The sequence below is a fragment of the Ictidomys tridecemlineatus genome, chromosome 6, assembly GCF_052094955.1.
Source record: "Ictidomys tridecemlineatus isolate mIctTri1 chromosome 6, mIctTri1.hap1, whole genome shotgun sequence".
In the NCBI taxonomy this organism is placed as follows: Eukaryota; Metazoa; Chordata; class Mammalia; order Rodentia; family Sciuridae; genus Ictidomys; species Ictidomys tridecemlineatus.
Window position 1 is genome coordinate 24,524,022 of NC_135482.1, and position 15,591 is coordinate 24,539,612.

At 43.1% G+C, this 15,591-nt stretch overlaps 1 protein-coding gene across 4 annotated transcripts in view; it reads right to left on the minus strand.

Moving 5' to 3' along the window:
- The window catches only part of Plxnc1 (plexin C1), a 145,240-nt gene that overhangs the window by 109,416 nt on the left and 20,233 nt on the right, over positions 1-15,591 (minus strand). For all 4 annotated transcript variants that reach the window (XR_013440389.1, XM_078053000.1, XM_005324463.2 and 1 more), the window contains exons 3-4: positions 4,680-4,814; positions 735-835 (exon numbers count right to left, since the gene is read on the minus strand). Coding sequence is in view for 3 of the 4 variants with exons in the window: in XM_078053000.1 (XP_077909126.1) it covers positions 735-835; positions 4,680-4,814 (236 nt within the window). In the remaining variant the exon portion in view is untranslated. The remainder of the gene's footprint in view (positions 1-734; positions 836-4,679; positions 4,815-15,591) is intronic.

Genomic DNA, 15,591 nt, shown 5'->3' on the forward strand with positions numbered 1-15,591 from the left:
TGCATGAGCTGCAGCTAAGGCTCTCTCCCTCTTGCTTCTATAGCAAGCGCAGAGTACTGGGTTGCCATGGCAACAGCGGATCCAACCAGGCTGGTCCCAGGGACGCTAAGAACTGCCGTGGTGAGGAAGCCGCTCCAAGTCGCCCCTGAGCCTAGATGGGTCGTGTACATCGTAATTCAAGACCAGGCTGGGCAGATTCTGCCTGGAGACCAAGATTATACATCAGGCCCACGGCTGTATGGTGCACGAGGAGACAACGCCATCAATAATAAAGCTTCCACCGGGTGCACAGAATACATGACATGATGAGGATTCATTTGAAAATTTTCAAACATCCCTATTCTTTTATCTTCTCCAAGGGAGAACCTTCTCTCTCTCTCTCTCTCTCTTTTTCTCTCTCTCTCTCCCCCTCTCGAGTCTCGGGGAACTCTCTAGAAAGTAAGAGCTGATCTGCCTGCTCTGGCTTCTCCCTCATGATGCTGCACACCCTCCCCCTCTTCCCTCCCCCCCTCCCAATTCAGTGGCCGGGAGTGGCCCAGGGCAAATGGCTTGGTAGCACTGACATGGCTGAAAGCATCTTCTGGGATCAATGAGGGTTGCACCATGAAATTTCAGTTCTGGAAGAGATCTGTCCCCCCAGGTTACCGGAACGGATGGTTAAAGTAGGGCAACAAGTGTCCTGCTGAATAACACTCTTGAAAAGGCACCTTAGGGAGAAAGAATTCAGGAAATACCTTTGTAGCGAATGGCACCAACCGCAGTGGGGGTCTGCTGCTGTTAAGCACTCTGAACAGGATTTATGTTTACTGCAGTTTGCAACACGAATTCTCCTCACCTAAAAATAAAGACGACAGTGGTTCAGATGGAATTATAAGCAACACCCCCCCCAAAAAAAGAAAGAAACCCCAACCCTATAACACCTTATCTGATGAAAGCTACAAGAGTGTATTTATCAACTTGAACTCTGAATGTCTCCATAATGGTACCAGGCGACAGGTCTCAAGTTCTAGGATAGGATGCAGTTGTGTAAAAATCACCTGGGGAGCTTTTGAAAGTATGTACGGTGAGCCCTCTGCATCTGCAGATTCCTCATCCATGATTCTCAGATTGGAAACATATGGAAAAAAAATGTGTCTGAATGGGGCGTGGTGGCACGTGCCCCCCCCCCCGTAATCCAAGGAGCCCTAAGCAACTTAGAAACTGTCTCAAAACAAACAAACAAAAAATGTTTAAAAAGGGCTGGGGATGTGGCTCAGTGGTTAAGCACCCCCAGGTTCAATCTCCAGTTCCACCTTTTCCCCCAAAATGTGTCTGTATGTGTTCAGTACAATTTTTTTCTCATAATTATTCACTAAATAATACAGTATAATATCTATTTGCATAAGATTGACATTATATTAGGCGTTGTAAGCAATCTAAAGATGATAAAGTATATGGAAGAATGTGCGCAGGTTTTATGCAAGTTCTATACAACGGACTTGAGTAGTCGTGAATTTTGGTATCCCAGATGATTCCTGGAACAAATCCCTGGAAGACACGGAGGGATGACTAATTCCCAGACTTCCCTGCCACTGAGATTCTCACCACGTCTGAGGATGGAGCCTAGGAATTTGTGTTGAGCTCTTCCAAGTGAACCTGGCCTGTGTCTGGGTTCCTGATGGGCTAATGATGATTTCCACAGGAATAACGGAATCAGATCACCTGGTTTCCATTCAGGAACAGTCGGTGTGTGATTGATGGCATTTTGGAAATAAGCATTTGGGAACAGCAACTGGCTCTGCCCCAGAGGATCAGCATGATGTTGGTACTGGATATGGAAATGTGGAGGTCAAGATAGCTCCCACCCTCTCCACTGGGGGTGAAAATAAAAGAAAGAGGGAAGTATTCAAAGTACTTCCCTGCTCTTAAAGCTGTGTCTCCTGTTGTCAGGACACAGCTGCCCTCAGAGTGGCCTATACTGGGCAGACCCAGGCAGCTGAGATACCTTGTCAGAGGCTCTGAGCACCTGAACGTCCCATGGCATATTTTTGAAGTCAAATACTGCAGTAAGTAGTAAGGAAACTTGTGGAGCTCATTATGCTAGGAGGCTGTCCATGCTGAACTCATAAGTAACTACCCAAGATGAGAGAAATGAAGAGTTCTAGAAGGGGTTCACAAGGGAAACGGAATATCCTGAGGAGGCTCTCTCAGTAGCAGGGTGACTTCTTGGAGGACAGCTACACCCTTCCATTGCCTGGTGCTCCACCCGGCTGACAGATGCAGCCCACCATGTCTGAGCCAGAATGAACCAGAATATGGATATTTCCTTGTCGCTCACAAAACATCTTTTAATTCTGAGGGGGCTCTGATAAGTGTCATGTCACTGCTCCAACTTTGCTTCCTCATCTGTAAAATGGTGATGGTACAACCTACTTTGTGAGGTTACCACAGACACTGTCTGGTGATACTAAATAAAATGCATCATAAATATTGGCTATGGATATTATGTAAAAAAACGGGTTCTATCAACAAATTCGAAGACATAGACTAAAAAGTTAAATAGGTTTCCTTAGCACAGCCTTCTGAGATCCTTAACTATGCTGAGCACCATGGGTGTACAGGAGAGAGAGTGACAGCTGATCACAGGACCACTTCCACTCAGAACATTCAGTGGAATATGAACCTCCAGAATGTTCTTTGAGAATGACCACTCAGTGCATTTAAGTACACAAATAAAGCTCTATGTAAAAGACTGTACACTGTAAATATTGTATTGTACCTGCTCTCTAACTTAGCAACACTCTATTAGTGACTACTCCACATCAATGCATGTATCTCCACTGGATTGTGTTTAATGGACATATATCATACAACTTTATGGATTACCGTGGCTTATTGATTTAGCTGTATTCCTGAAAGTCTAAAAAAGGACATTGCTTGGGTTCTGTCTCTCTAGGGGTTACATTTGCTCAACCGGAGTCAATCATTAAGACCTCAAGCAGTAACCCTAAATGAAGAACATTGGAATCATCAGTTTGGATGCACAGATGAAAACTTGCCAGGACTTAAGGCTTGAAGTGACCAGAATCTAGAACTCTTTACCTTCTAGAAAGTGAGGCCCTGTCAACTAACTACTGGTGGCATCTAGAATCCTGAGTCCTGGGGTTCTGTTACTGTCCATGAGGGTGGCAGTGGGGATTTATGAGTCATCTGCAATATTTCAAAAAGCTAAATGGAAAAACACACACGGACTAAGCCAGAACTCTGATGTCTTTGCTTCGGGGGTTGGAATTTTATCAGCTCTGTGTGGCGGCACAGCGAGTTCTCTGGCTGGCAGTTTTGAGATGCCCTGGATAAATAAAGCCCAGGAATGGAAATGGTTACTTAATATACACAGTTTGTTGAATAGACAAAAAAATCTTTCAGATATGGGATCCCCAGGAAGAAGCATAGAAAGAGGTGTTTGAATGGTGGGTGGCACAAGCTGCCGCAGAAGACGGTAGTGAAGAGCTGGTTTGCAATGTGGTTAGTTGCACTTATGAATACACCCAATGGGACTGGCTCTGGAGTTTGAAATGCGGCTGTCTCCATGTGGCCATTTTGACAACAGGACTTTCCACGTGCAAAGAACAACAGGTCATTTTGAAGAATACCAGAAACTATTGAAGTTGTTGGTGCACCTACTGTGACTTCAAAAGGAAGGTGTAGACCTCTGTCTCCCTAAAATGATCGAAAGAAAACAAAATGGAAAATGGGGGTGTGTTGAGTTCATCAGCTATAACCATTAGGCAATTATTTAAGTCTCCTTGATCTTCTCTGTACTTTTCAAAAGGCCATAGGTTGAAAAGACCATGTCAGAACCACAGACTTGGAATTTGACCTCTTTTATCATGGGCTTTAGGAACAAGGCAGAGTTTGAATTCTAGCCCTATAAAATATCCTTGAGCTAATTATTTAACCCCTCCAAGTGTTAGATTCTTCATATACAGAATAAGGGAGATTAAAAATCTCGTTCAATTACATACACACTTCATTAGCACACTTTATTCTATTTTGGATGTGTACACAACTCTAAGCATCTAGAGAGAGATGAAGGAACAGTGTCTAGCACAGACTCAGTAGGGAGGTAATAAAAATTAGTTTCCTCTCCCCTTCCCTGGGTGAAAGGATTCTGTAAAGATGCAGAAAATGTTTAAAAGGTATTATTTTTATTTTTGTGAACACAAGCAAGAAAAACTAAAACAGCCAGATAAATTAAGGGAAGGAGGGTGAGTGCATATATTTCCTGGTTCATGAATGTGTATGAGACTGTGGCCTGATATTAACCCCATACTCCAAAGCCAGTCCCATTAGGTACATTCATAAATGCATCTAACCGTTCAGTGCCCACACAATAAATGTGTAAATTCAGTTACCTTGCTGATTATGCGCCCATTTGCAAGCATACCCTCCTCTGAAAAACTTGGCACTAGAAATATAGCCAATAATAAAATTGTCTAAATAGGTAATATTTCTTGCTTACTTACTGACAGTCGGTAAGGTTTTTAATTCCAAGCCTGTGAACCACGGCGGGTCCTCTCAGAGCCTGCAGCAGTGTTTAAACTCAATAGTTGAAAGTAAAAGCTATGCCACTAGATAATGACATCAATTAAATAATTTTTATTCAGAAGTCAGAAGCAATAACTTGTATTTCGGCCTACCTCTTTTCCGGCTGTTAGATAGATGTAGATGTTCTTCCTGGGATCTGGAACGAGTTTATAGAAAACAGGTGTCTCTTCTTTAATTTCATAGATAACCTCCGGACAATTTGAAGTCAAATTCTCACCAAGAATAACCTTTTTTTAAAAAAAAAAAAAAAGAAAAATACAATTTCTATTAGGCATTTGGAAGATCAGGGTGTAAAACCTATAGCTTAATTCTCAAACCACAGTCTTCTTACCCACTATGCATGCTGGGTAAGGTACCACCTTCCTGCATCATATCCAGTGGTCTTGGTCTTCAGTAAAGCTGGCAGTAACAAGAACAGCATATCTACAACGTCATCCCAAACTAACAAACAAAAAAAGTCACTCTTCAATGTCAGATCAGCATTCTCACCTGTGGAAACTTGTCCACAATTTCTGAGCACACGGACCTATCATAAGCCATGTGTGACAGTTTCATAAATATCGTGCCAAGAGTAAGCTTGAAACTAAAGGCAGCAGCTCCTTAATATACGTTTGCATGGGTAGCTGATTTTCCTACATGATGCTACCTAGTCATGCATTTTAAAGTAACACAGACAACTTAGCAGGTATAGACGAGTAGATGTGTTTACATACAAAATATAAACAAGTGTGAGTCAGCATTCAGTGGCTACAAAGTTGGACACCTGAGCTTCACTCATCTTCAGTCCACAAACATCTAGTGAACACCCATCGTGTAAAAGGCACGCTCCAGGGTGTTTGGAAAATGGCAGCTAATGAAATGGGGCAGGGGGAGTGATCCTGCCTTCAGAACTTACCTTCACATGCGTGTGTGTGTGTGTGTATGCATGTGTGCACGTGTGTGTAAGGGAGTGGCAGCAGACAATTAACAATGAAAGATTAAACTATAAGCATACAGAAGGTGGGAATGGACTAGGTTAAATGAAGTGGGGAAAGGAGCTGGAGGATGCGTGCTCAGGGTAGGTCCTCTGGAAAAGGTGACATTTCGTGATAAATTTGCAGGAGGTAAAGGAGAGGGGTCATTCCGTTGTCTAGATCAAACATGTTTTTAAAAGAGGCCCTGCCAGTGCAAAGGCCCTAAATGGAAGGAGGCCGGGGTGGCTTGAGTGGAGTGAGGTGGAGAGGAGTGAGTGGTGAGTAGTGAGGTCATGGGGTGGATACTATGGAGTCTTGTAGGTCTATGAAAAGATTTTGCCTTTTGCTCTAGGTGGGAGGGAGGAAGCCATAGCAGGGCTTTAATGAGAGGCGCAACATGGTGACAAGTCAGGGTCTGAAACATGGGTCAGAAGACCAATTGGAAGAGCATTATCATAATCGAGAGAAATATAATGGTAGTTTGGTTTTGGGTTTACATCCTGGTTTTACCCTGTACCTATCTGTGCTACTTTGAACTAGTAACTTACTTAACATCCCTGGGCCTCAATCTCCTTGTTTCTAATGGGACTAATAATGCCTTCCTTATTATTAGTATTCTAGTCAGCTTTTTCTCCGCTGTGACTAAAAGAACCCAACCAGCAGAACTGTAGAGGAGGAAAAGTTTATTTGGGGACTCATGGTGAGGCAGCAGGCTCCATTCCTTGGGGCTCAAGGTGAGGCAGAACATCATGGCGGAGTGTGGCAGAGGGAAGAAGTTCGTATGATGATCAGAAAGCAGAAAGAGACTCTCTCCAGATACAAAATATATACCCCATAGCCATGTTCCCAGTGAACTACTTTCTCCAGCCACACCTTACCTGCCTCAAACTACCACTCAGTTAATCCTACCAGGGATTAATATAGTGGTTAGGTTAAGGATATAACACAGTCATTTCTCCTCCAAAACTTGCACTGTCTCACACATGAGCTTTTTGGGGACACCTCTTTTATTATAAAAGAGATTTTATAAGAGTCAAATAAGAAGTATGAAAGATGCTTAGTACATCATCAATACTCAATAGATGATAATTTGTTACCAGATTGCAGGCTCCCCTTGGGTAGGGACCATATCTTAATCATCTATCCCTTCACTTGATACATACTGTGAAAAATGAAAGTATCATCGTTCTGCCAGACAGAACACATCTGGATATATTATATATATTCACACTTCTACCACTGTGGGTACATGGCTTGGAAAAAAAAATGGCACCTGAGATTGTTTTCAGAGAAAGTTACTTTTAATGTCAAAGCTACATCTATAGATCAATGCAATACCTATAGGTAAATATCCTGATGGCAACTAGGTATCTGCTGTATAGTTACAGGCTTCTTATCAGCTGGGCATGTGGAACATCTCCCTGTACTTGTTCCTGAGACTGGATTTGTCCTGTGATCAGTAATTTCATTTGATCATGTGCTTGGGTCAAGCCAGTGCGACTAATCCAAAGGACCGCTCACCAAATTCAGTAGCAGCTCTGTGAGAGTCAATGTACCAAATATATTAAATATGACTTTTTTTAATATTTATTTTTTAGTTTTCGGTGGACACAACATCTTTGGGTTTTTTGTTTTTTTTTTTTTTTTGTATGTGGTGCTGAGGATCAAACCCGGGCCGCATGCATGCCAGGCGAGCGCGCTACCACTTGAGCCACATCCCCAGCCCCATATTAAATATGACTTTAAAAAATCTCTTCCTTAAACAGATACAGTTATGTTCCAAGGCAAGTAGGAAAGGTCTGTGCTTCATTTTTAAATGACTCTATAGTTGCATGATTTAATATACTAGCCACTAAGTACATATGGCTATCTAAATTAAATTAAAAATTCAACTGCTGAGTCACTCTAGCCATATTCCAAGTGCTCACTAGCCACATCTGAATGGAACCATGGGGTGGACAGGCCCCACCAAGGTGTAGGTTTGCCAGGACTTGCCATCTCTGATTCATAAATCTAATACTCTGCTTGCATTCCAACAGCTAATTTGGTTCTGCAAAGTAGTTATTTAGAAGAGGAAAACTAGGAAGTCCTTTTTTTTTTTTAATAAAGAAAAGATTGGTAGAATTATTCCCAAGTAAGGCTTAAAAGAGGCTGCTGCCCTGGTACCTTCAGATTCATTCCATCAAAAGCATAATTCAACAGCATAATCTATGCTCCATTCTTGCCAATAAAGGGGAAATGGAGTCCAATCAAACCTCTAGGTCTCACTCTCACTTAGCACTAGGGATAGAGTGAGTTGAAGAATAAGCTAAATGACACCATGAGGAAGCAGAAAGCCAAACTCACAGTGCGAGGTTGGTAGGATACAGAACCTGTTTTTTTTAGCAATAAAACTAAGGGAGGAAGCTGCTTTGCTAAGAAACCTGGACCACCAAATATGGCTCAGACATCAATTTGAATAAAAGAATTTTAGGTACATTTTTGAGCCAATTGTGAAGATTTGTTTATATGAACTGGATGACAGATAATCCTAAGGAATTACCAATAATTTTGTCAATTATGAGAATGGCATTATGATTACAGTTATCTAAGAAAGTGACCATATTTTTTTAGAGATGTGTGATGAAATACAGTGAGATAAAATAAATGACAAGAGTTTGGCATTTGCTTTAAAAATAAGAAAGAAAATTTAAAAAATAATACAAAACAGCACCACTTGTCCATTTTCAGTGGATTAGACACACTGAGGGTTTTTTGGGGGGAGGGGGGTCATTTAATTTACTCTTGCAGCATGGTTAATATAGATGGGGGTGGTTGATTTTTTTACTTGATACCTTGGAGATGAGGCACCAGCATGCTCTCTAGAACCCTGAATTAGAGCAGGGAAACATTTCTTTCTCACTTTGGTTTTTAAGTTACCCACTGGTTTCCTGAACAAACTATTTGGCAAGACCTGCACCGAAGCCTGTCCTGCTAACTACAGAAGCAGTACACTGTCACACGTGGTGGTAAGTGGGACCCTTCTGGAAGGCAATCTGGCATTGTGTGTCAAAATTATAAAGCCCGGCCTTGGACCCTGCAGTCCCTCATATATGCGAAATCTCATATGTTCATTGCAGAATCATGTGTTAGAAACAAGACTGAAACTATCTAAATGTCCAGCAACTGGGAATTGGCTAAGTAAACTGTACTATAAACAGTGGACTACCATTCAGCTGTCAAAATAATTAGAAGGTTCTTTATGTAAAATATATTATGTTTAACATATTAGATATGCCTATATGTAAATACAAATAGATATATACACACATATATTGTATGTGTGTTTAACATGTTTCTCCTTTTTGCTTGTAGACATCACCTCTCCCTGAAAAGGTACCCATGAAACCACCATCACTGGTCACCTTGGAAGTTAGGAGCAAGTGACTTTCACTGTATACTTTCTGTTGCTTTTGACTCTTGAACAATGTCAATGTCTTACCTTAAGAAATAAAAACATAAAATTTCAATTAAAAAAACGTTCGAGGGTGAGTGGGTCAAATTGCTTTTCTTTTTGCTAGATGATGCTAAGAATGAGCTCCATCACTCTGGGGACAGGACAAGAGGAGATTTTCATCTTCGTCCCAAGGGTCTAAAAGGTGCTAACAGGAAAGGTGGGGGCCGTGCTGCCAGGGACAGGCCAGGCTTCTGTTAGCATCATCTCCCACGCAGCCGGGCCCAGCCCAGGACACCAGTGGAACGCTTGGACCTTCTAACTGTAAGATTCACGAGCACATCCACAGAGAGAAGGAAGCCAAGACTGTTGAACAAGGGAGACATTCCTCCGTTAGCCTGGTTTAGCCACGGCCTTGGAAAAAGAATGATCAGTAAAGTGGTACAGGCAGGAACCGTGAGTCACAGGAACCTAAAATGGGTTGAATTTTGCATAAGAGAAAGCTCATCCAATCCACACAGACTCCCCAGGCACGATGTGGATTTTTATTTATTGCTTGCAGCACACGACCTTAATATAGATCTAATCTGAAGTCACTCTGAGCCTCCTCCATATATATTCTTACATCCTCCTTCGTCCTTCAAACATCACCTCCTCTGAGAAGCTTTCCCTGATGGCCTCTCTACTGTGCCCTGTTGTCACTCGCTTGCCATCATGCTGTACCTTCTGAGCATTGATCTCTATCTGAAATGACTTTATCACTAGATAATCAATTGACTTGTTTTCCATCTTTTTCTCCCCCCAACCAGGAGAGTGAGGGCCTTGTCTATTTTTACTCACCTTTGTACCCTCCGTACCCAGGACAGTGCCTGGCATGGAAAAGATGCCCAATAAATATTTATTCAATGAGAAGCTACTCTATTAGCATTCAAGATTTTATAAGGCTTTTCACATTCTTTCAGCCAAAGCCTGTGTAGAAAACAAATTTTCCCCAATGGAGAATTTCAGTTCATGTCAACATATTGTTTCTGTTGACATCTTCCTAAAGCCTCATGGTAGGCTATTAACTAGCCCTGGGATTTTTGTTGCATACAAAAATCTCCCAAGGATGCTGCTGAAATTAAGTGGAAACTTCCACACCAGGCAGTGGCAGGACAGCTCAGCACCACTCATGGGAAGGTGAGGAAGACAAGCAGGGAGAAAAATTAAACAAAAGACTGCTTCTTTCTTCCTTTAGGAATTCTATGAGATGAGAATGCCTTGGGTGTTTGGAAACCTAAAACATTTTAGGCCAAATTTCTTCTCCTGTGCCTCATTTTGTAAAGCTAATCAGTCGAAGGGCAGACAAACCCATTCCCTCACTTAATTATTTATTTATTTTACCATGTAACACATTTCTAAGAAATGCTGGGAAGGAGCAAGCACACCCACGCACGCTCACGCACACGCACACTCACACATGTGCATGCACCGGAAAAAGCAAGCTGATTATCTAATAATGTTCAATGTGTCTTAGTTGTTTAGGAATAATAATGATAAAATATAAAGATCAAAGCAAAATCCTCTTTTGTCTCCAATCTACTTATTTCAACCTAAGTAGTAAAGTAAGAGAAGCACTCAGCCTGAACCCCAAGGTATAGGTTTGTGGGCTACCTGGGAGAAACTCTTGTTGCACTTTGGAGCGCCCCTGCTCCACATGGAGTGGGGGTGAAATTGAAATAAGCTTCCTAGGGCATTCTAAACAGGCAGCCATCATCTCCCCTCTTGGCCACCCCCACTTCCAATTCCAAGTCCTGGCCTGGTTCCCCCAAGGTCTCTTTTTCCTTATGTTTACATTTTGTGGGAGTATAAACAGAGCTTTCCCTTGTAAAATATTCTATTTTTATATTTTCTGTTATTTGAAAACTTTAATAACTAGAGTCAAGGTAGACTCTTCAGGAATTTCATAGTTTGGCTTTGGGAAGAACTTTCTTGGAACTGGTTAAATTTTTTTTTCCTATTGGTTCTTTTCAGTCATCCGTGACAGTAGAGTCCACTTTGATATAATCATACAAGCATGGACTATGTCTTCTTCTAATTAGGACTCCAGTCTTGTGGATGTAGGAACTGGTTAAATTTTTTTTTTTCCTATTGGTTCTTTTCAGTCATCCGTGACAATAGAATCCACTTTGATATAATCATACAAGCATGGACTATATATTCTTCTAATTAGGACTCCAGTCTTGTGGATGTAGGAACTGGTTAAATTTTACTCCATGGTTTGGAAAAATAAAAATCCACTTGTGGAAGCTGAGTTTCGAGGACCACACAGGTAGCCAGTCCTGACTGTACGCACCCCTCTGCTAGATATAGTAATACGGCAGGACCTAGCTTCCTGCAGCCTAGACCCTATCTCAATAGCAAGGACATTGGGGACACAACAGTCTCTTTTCTCTGGGGCCAATCAAAAATCAGCTTGAACACAGAAGTCCTAGCTGTCCTCAAAACAAGCCCACTGGTCCTAATGGGAGACCAGAGCCCCCCAGGAGCCACTTGAAGCCCTGAGGGTTAGTACTCAACTGCCAGAAGGCTGTCCCCAAATAAAACTAAAACCACAGAGCCATGGCCCGGCTTCTCAGGAAACCTCAAACACCTGCATCTTGGGATTAGTCCAGATACCCCAGAATTAGAAAACAAAACGTTTAAAAGCAGTTCTAGAAACTCCACCAAGCTCTACAGATTACATTTTAACTGTTAAAGCTGTTGAGTTGGGGGAATACAAGCTGGAACTGTGGACAGACTGTGTCAGTTCAATTCACCTTGGGCAAACGACCAAACCTCCTTAAGTCTCAGTTTTTCCATTTGAAAACTGGGGCTGGTCACAGTACTGACTCGTAAGGGGGAACCAAGTTAACCCATGTAGAGGCTGGTTGTAATGCCTGGCAGTGAGTAAAAGCTCAAAAACATTAGGTATTATTATTCCTCACTGACTGCCTGCTTATCTTTTATGCTTACAAGAAAGGTTAATGGGCATGAATAAAGTTACAAATTTCCGATTTCATGCATATTCCCTTATTACTTATTTTACCACCTGGAAAAGCTCATTGTATTCCATTCTGCCCTTGAGATAAGGACAATACTCTCCGTGCAACAGAATCATCCCAAAGGAATCCAAACCACACAACAGGCAGTGACCCCAACCTGGAGAAAGATAGCTATGTGTTTCTAGAATGAAGTATCCTGAATTCCCAAAGACTGTGTATTCCCAAAGGCTGAGTCCAGACTGGCCATACGTTTCAGCTGATTTCACCAGAGAAGCTGACAACTGAAAGAATGATTGCATGCAACCATCTTCAGACAGGAAGTAAAATGGGGAAGTGAGGAGGGAGCTGGTAGTGGGGGTAGCAATGGACTTCACTGGCCTGGTGACCCTGAGGTTCACCTGCTGATATAGGGGGCAGGGCCCTTAAGTTCTATATTCCTTCAATTTCTCTAAAACCTTATAAAGGGATTTAGGAAGCAAGGCAGGAGAGCAGTGAAGGCATTAGCATACCATGAAGTCTTTAGCTTTTCCATGGATCATCACTAACATCTTACCTTCGCAGGTGGTGCCATGTCCCTTGGAAAAAGCGCGTCTTTAAAGACACTTCAAAAGTGCTCCAGCATCCCAGCTGAAGTTCAAAATGATGTTTTCACATAATAGAACATGATACAGCTATTTAAAAATACTGTTTACAAAGGGTTTGCAGTAGCATTTTAATATAAGCTTCTTCCCTCATTAACTGAAGAAAAGAAGGATGCAAAATTGGATAGAGTCTGACCTCAACTATGTAAAAAAAGAATCCAAAATGCTGACAGCGGTTGCCTCTACATGACGCAATTAAGGATAATTTTTTCTTTGCCTTCCTCTCATCCCCTGCTACTCTGCAACTTTCTACGTGAGCATACAGTACTTTCGTAGGAGGAAAAATTATTTAAATAACGTGAGGTTTAAAATGGCACCGAATTTTTATATTAAAACTCCACGAGGTTTGCAGAGATTGAAGATTTGGGTTTTTATTGGTGGTGGATGGAGCTGCTGCTTCCTGCCTCTCCTCCAGCCAGGCATATACCACAGTGCCTGGCGTAAGTCAGACTGCCATTGACTCTTGATCACTCCGAAACTGATGAGTCAGGCTGTGGGTGATCCAAGCCCTCTTTCTTCTCCTCCTCCCACTGTCTGCGCTGGGCTGCCGTTTTGTTTTCTACCGCTCATTAGTACCTCCACGCTCTGGCTTGGAAGCCAAGCTTGTGTCTATCAAGGCTCGTCTTTTCTAACAGTTCTGGTGACAAGTCTGGCAAGGGAGAAGCGCACAGCTTCTGAATGAAGGGATTGGGGGATTATCTGTGGCTTTCGAATCATCTGCACAATCCCAGGCCTTTGGGTCTCTGGGTAATTTCAGGGGTTGCATCCAAGAATCTGCACATAGGATACAGGAGGGAGTCTTGGGAATTGCCAGGCTGTCCTAGGCATCCTGAAGGGCCAAGCCAGCTCAAATCCATCACTGGCAACCTCCTCCTGAGGGGCAGAAGAGGAGGGATCCGTCCCGAGAGAAACTCTCTTGGGGAGATGTGTTCCCAAGAAGGAACCCCGCCAGTGAGGAGGTCCCTCCGTCACATGGTCTGCCTTCTAGTCTGGCTGGGATTCCTCCCTGTGCCTCTAGGAACCCTGACCCACCCCGGGAGCATCGGGACCCATGTCCACATGCTTCCTAATTGCCCCCAGACCCTTCAGGGAGATATGGCCAGGGCTTTGGGCAGAGATTGCAAAGTCTGTGTAGCATGGGGGATATCAGTGCAGTCTCTGTAGTCCATACAGCTTCAAATCTCCACTCTGCCTCAAGTGACCTGGGCCAATCACCCAATGTCTCTGGGCCTTGATTCCTTCATCTGTAAAATAGGAATATCTGACCTACCCCCTAGGGTAGGTCTGGAGCAGACCGAATTGTCAGTAGATGTGGAGTGACCTGACCTATTGGAAGTGCTGTGTAAATGTCAGTCCCCAAAACAACCAAGAGCCAACCTGCCCTTGTTATTTGAACCCTTGAAACAAGGCTACAAATGTGGCCAGGCAGATCCCAAGGCCACTGAGACTTCCTTCGCCAGCTTAACGCTGCAGTTCAGTCCCACCCTCTGGTGGAACGACACCACTAAAGAGTGGCCAGCTGCACATGGCCAGAGGGGTGAACAGACAGGACAGGAGAAACCAGGCCGACCCACGGGGGAACTATTTATAGCCCCGTGTTCCTTCACCTCCACTTCACCATGTAACAGTTCGGCTGGCTCAGCTTGGGGGAAACTGTGTTCTTGTCAAAACACGCGTCAGAAATATCCCAAATCTGAAGACATAATTGGTGAGGAGGCCCAGGAAGGATGGATGGGAACTTCTTCTGCCAGGCTAATGGGCCTGATCTGCCTGACCAGGTGAGTGTGGCTCCAGACATCAGGGACAAGGGCAGGATGACTGATTGGTATTCACCTTTCCCCAGGAAACAAAGCCAACCCAACGGCAAAGATGATCAATGTATATTTTAAAAGAATGTGTATACAAACAAACTCCCTCCCATATGTTACTGGGTCTCCTCCAAAGGAAACAGATTAAATCAAATGCCTACCAGGCACTCGGCACTGTCTCGGGCTGTGGGAATCCATGGCCCTTTCTCAGGAAGCTTAAATGCAAGTTGGGAAGGCAAGATAAACATGAGAGGAAAGGTTGGGTATCAAAGCAAGACATACGTAATGAGCCAGAAGAAGAGTGGTACCTATCCTGGGTCTTTCAGGAGAGGAGAGAAAACTCACTCCAAGCTGAGACATCATCAGAGAGAAGGAGATGGGGTTTGAGCCCCACCAAAACAGAATTACAGAAATAGAGGAACAGAAAGAAAGCATTCCGGGCTGGGGGTAGTGTGATCAAAAGTGTGGCAACAGGACTACATGAATCACATTTGGAGAACAGCAAATAAACAAGTTTGGCTAGAGCAGGGGATACATGTGCAGAAGACAGAGTCGGAAACAGCCAAAAAAAAAAAAATGGGTTTTTCTAGGTTGTCTAGTATAATCTTATTTTACAGATGAGGAAATGGAGGCCCAGCAGGGTTAAGTGATTCACATAAAGTCACACAGCTAGTTAACAGTGGGAGATGTGCTGGGAAAACAGATCTGCCAGTATTCAATTAAGAATCTGAGCTGAGAGTCAGCTGATTGACTGCAGAGAGGCCAAGGAAATATCATCCCTCTGGAGTGACCAAGACAGCACAGTTTCCAACCATGAATGCTGTTGGAGGCCGTGGGAGGTGCTCAGTAAGGGCTTGCTGATGACATTGATAAGTGATCACTGGATCATTTCAGAGAAGTCCTCCAGTATCTCTGATTTGATCCTCTCCTCAAAATCTCGACTTGACCAGGGTGCATCAGTGGGGAAAAAAAAAAAAAAAATAGTCCTTCCACATGAAAGTCAAGAGGAGTCTCAAAGGATTTCAGCTCTCTAACCTCTCTGCAGAGCCTGGTACAAAGGGCAGAAAACAAACCCCCTCTGTGGGTGGCGAGTGGGCTGGAAGGAAGGAACACCTGTTTTTTCTTCTTTCAAGCCCTATAATCTCT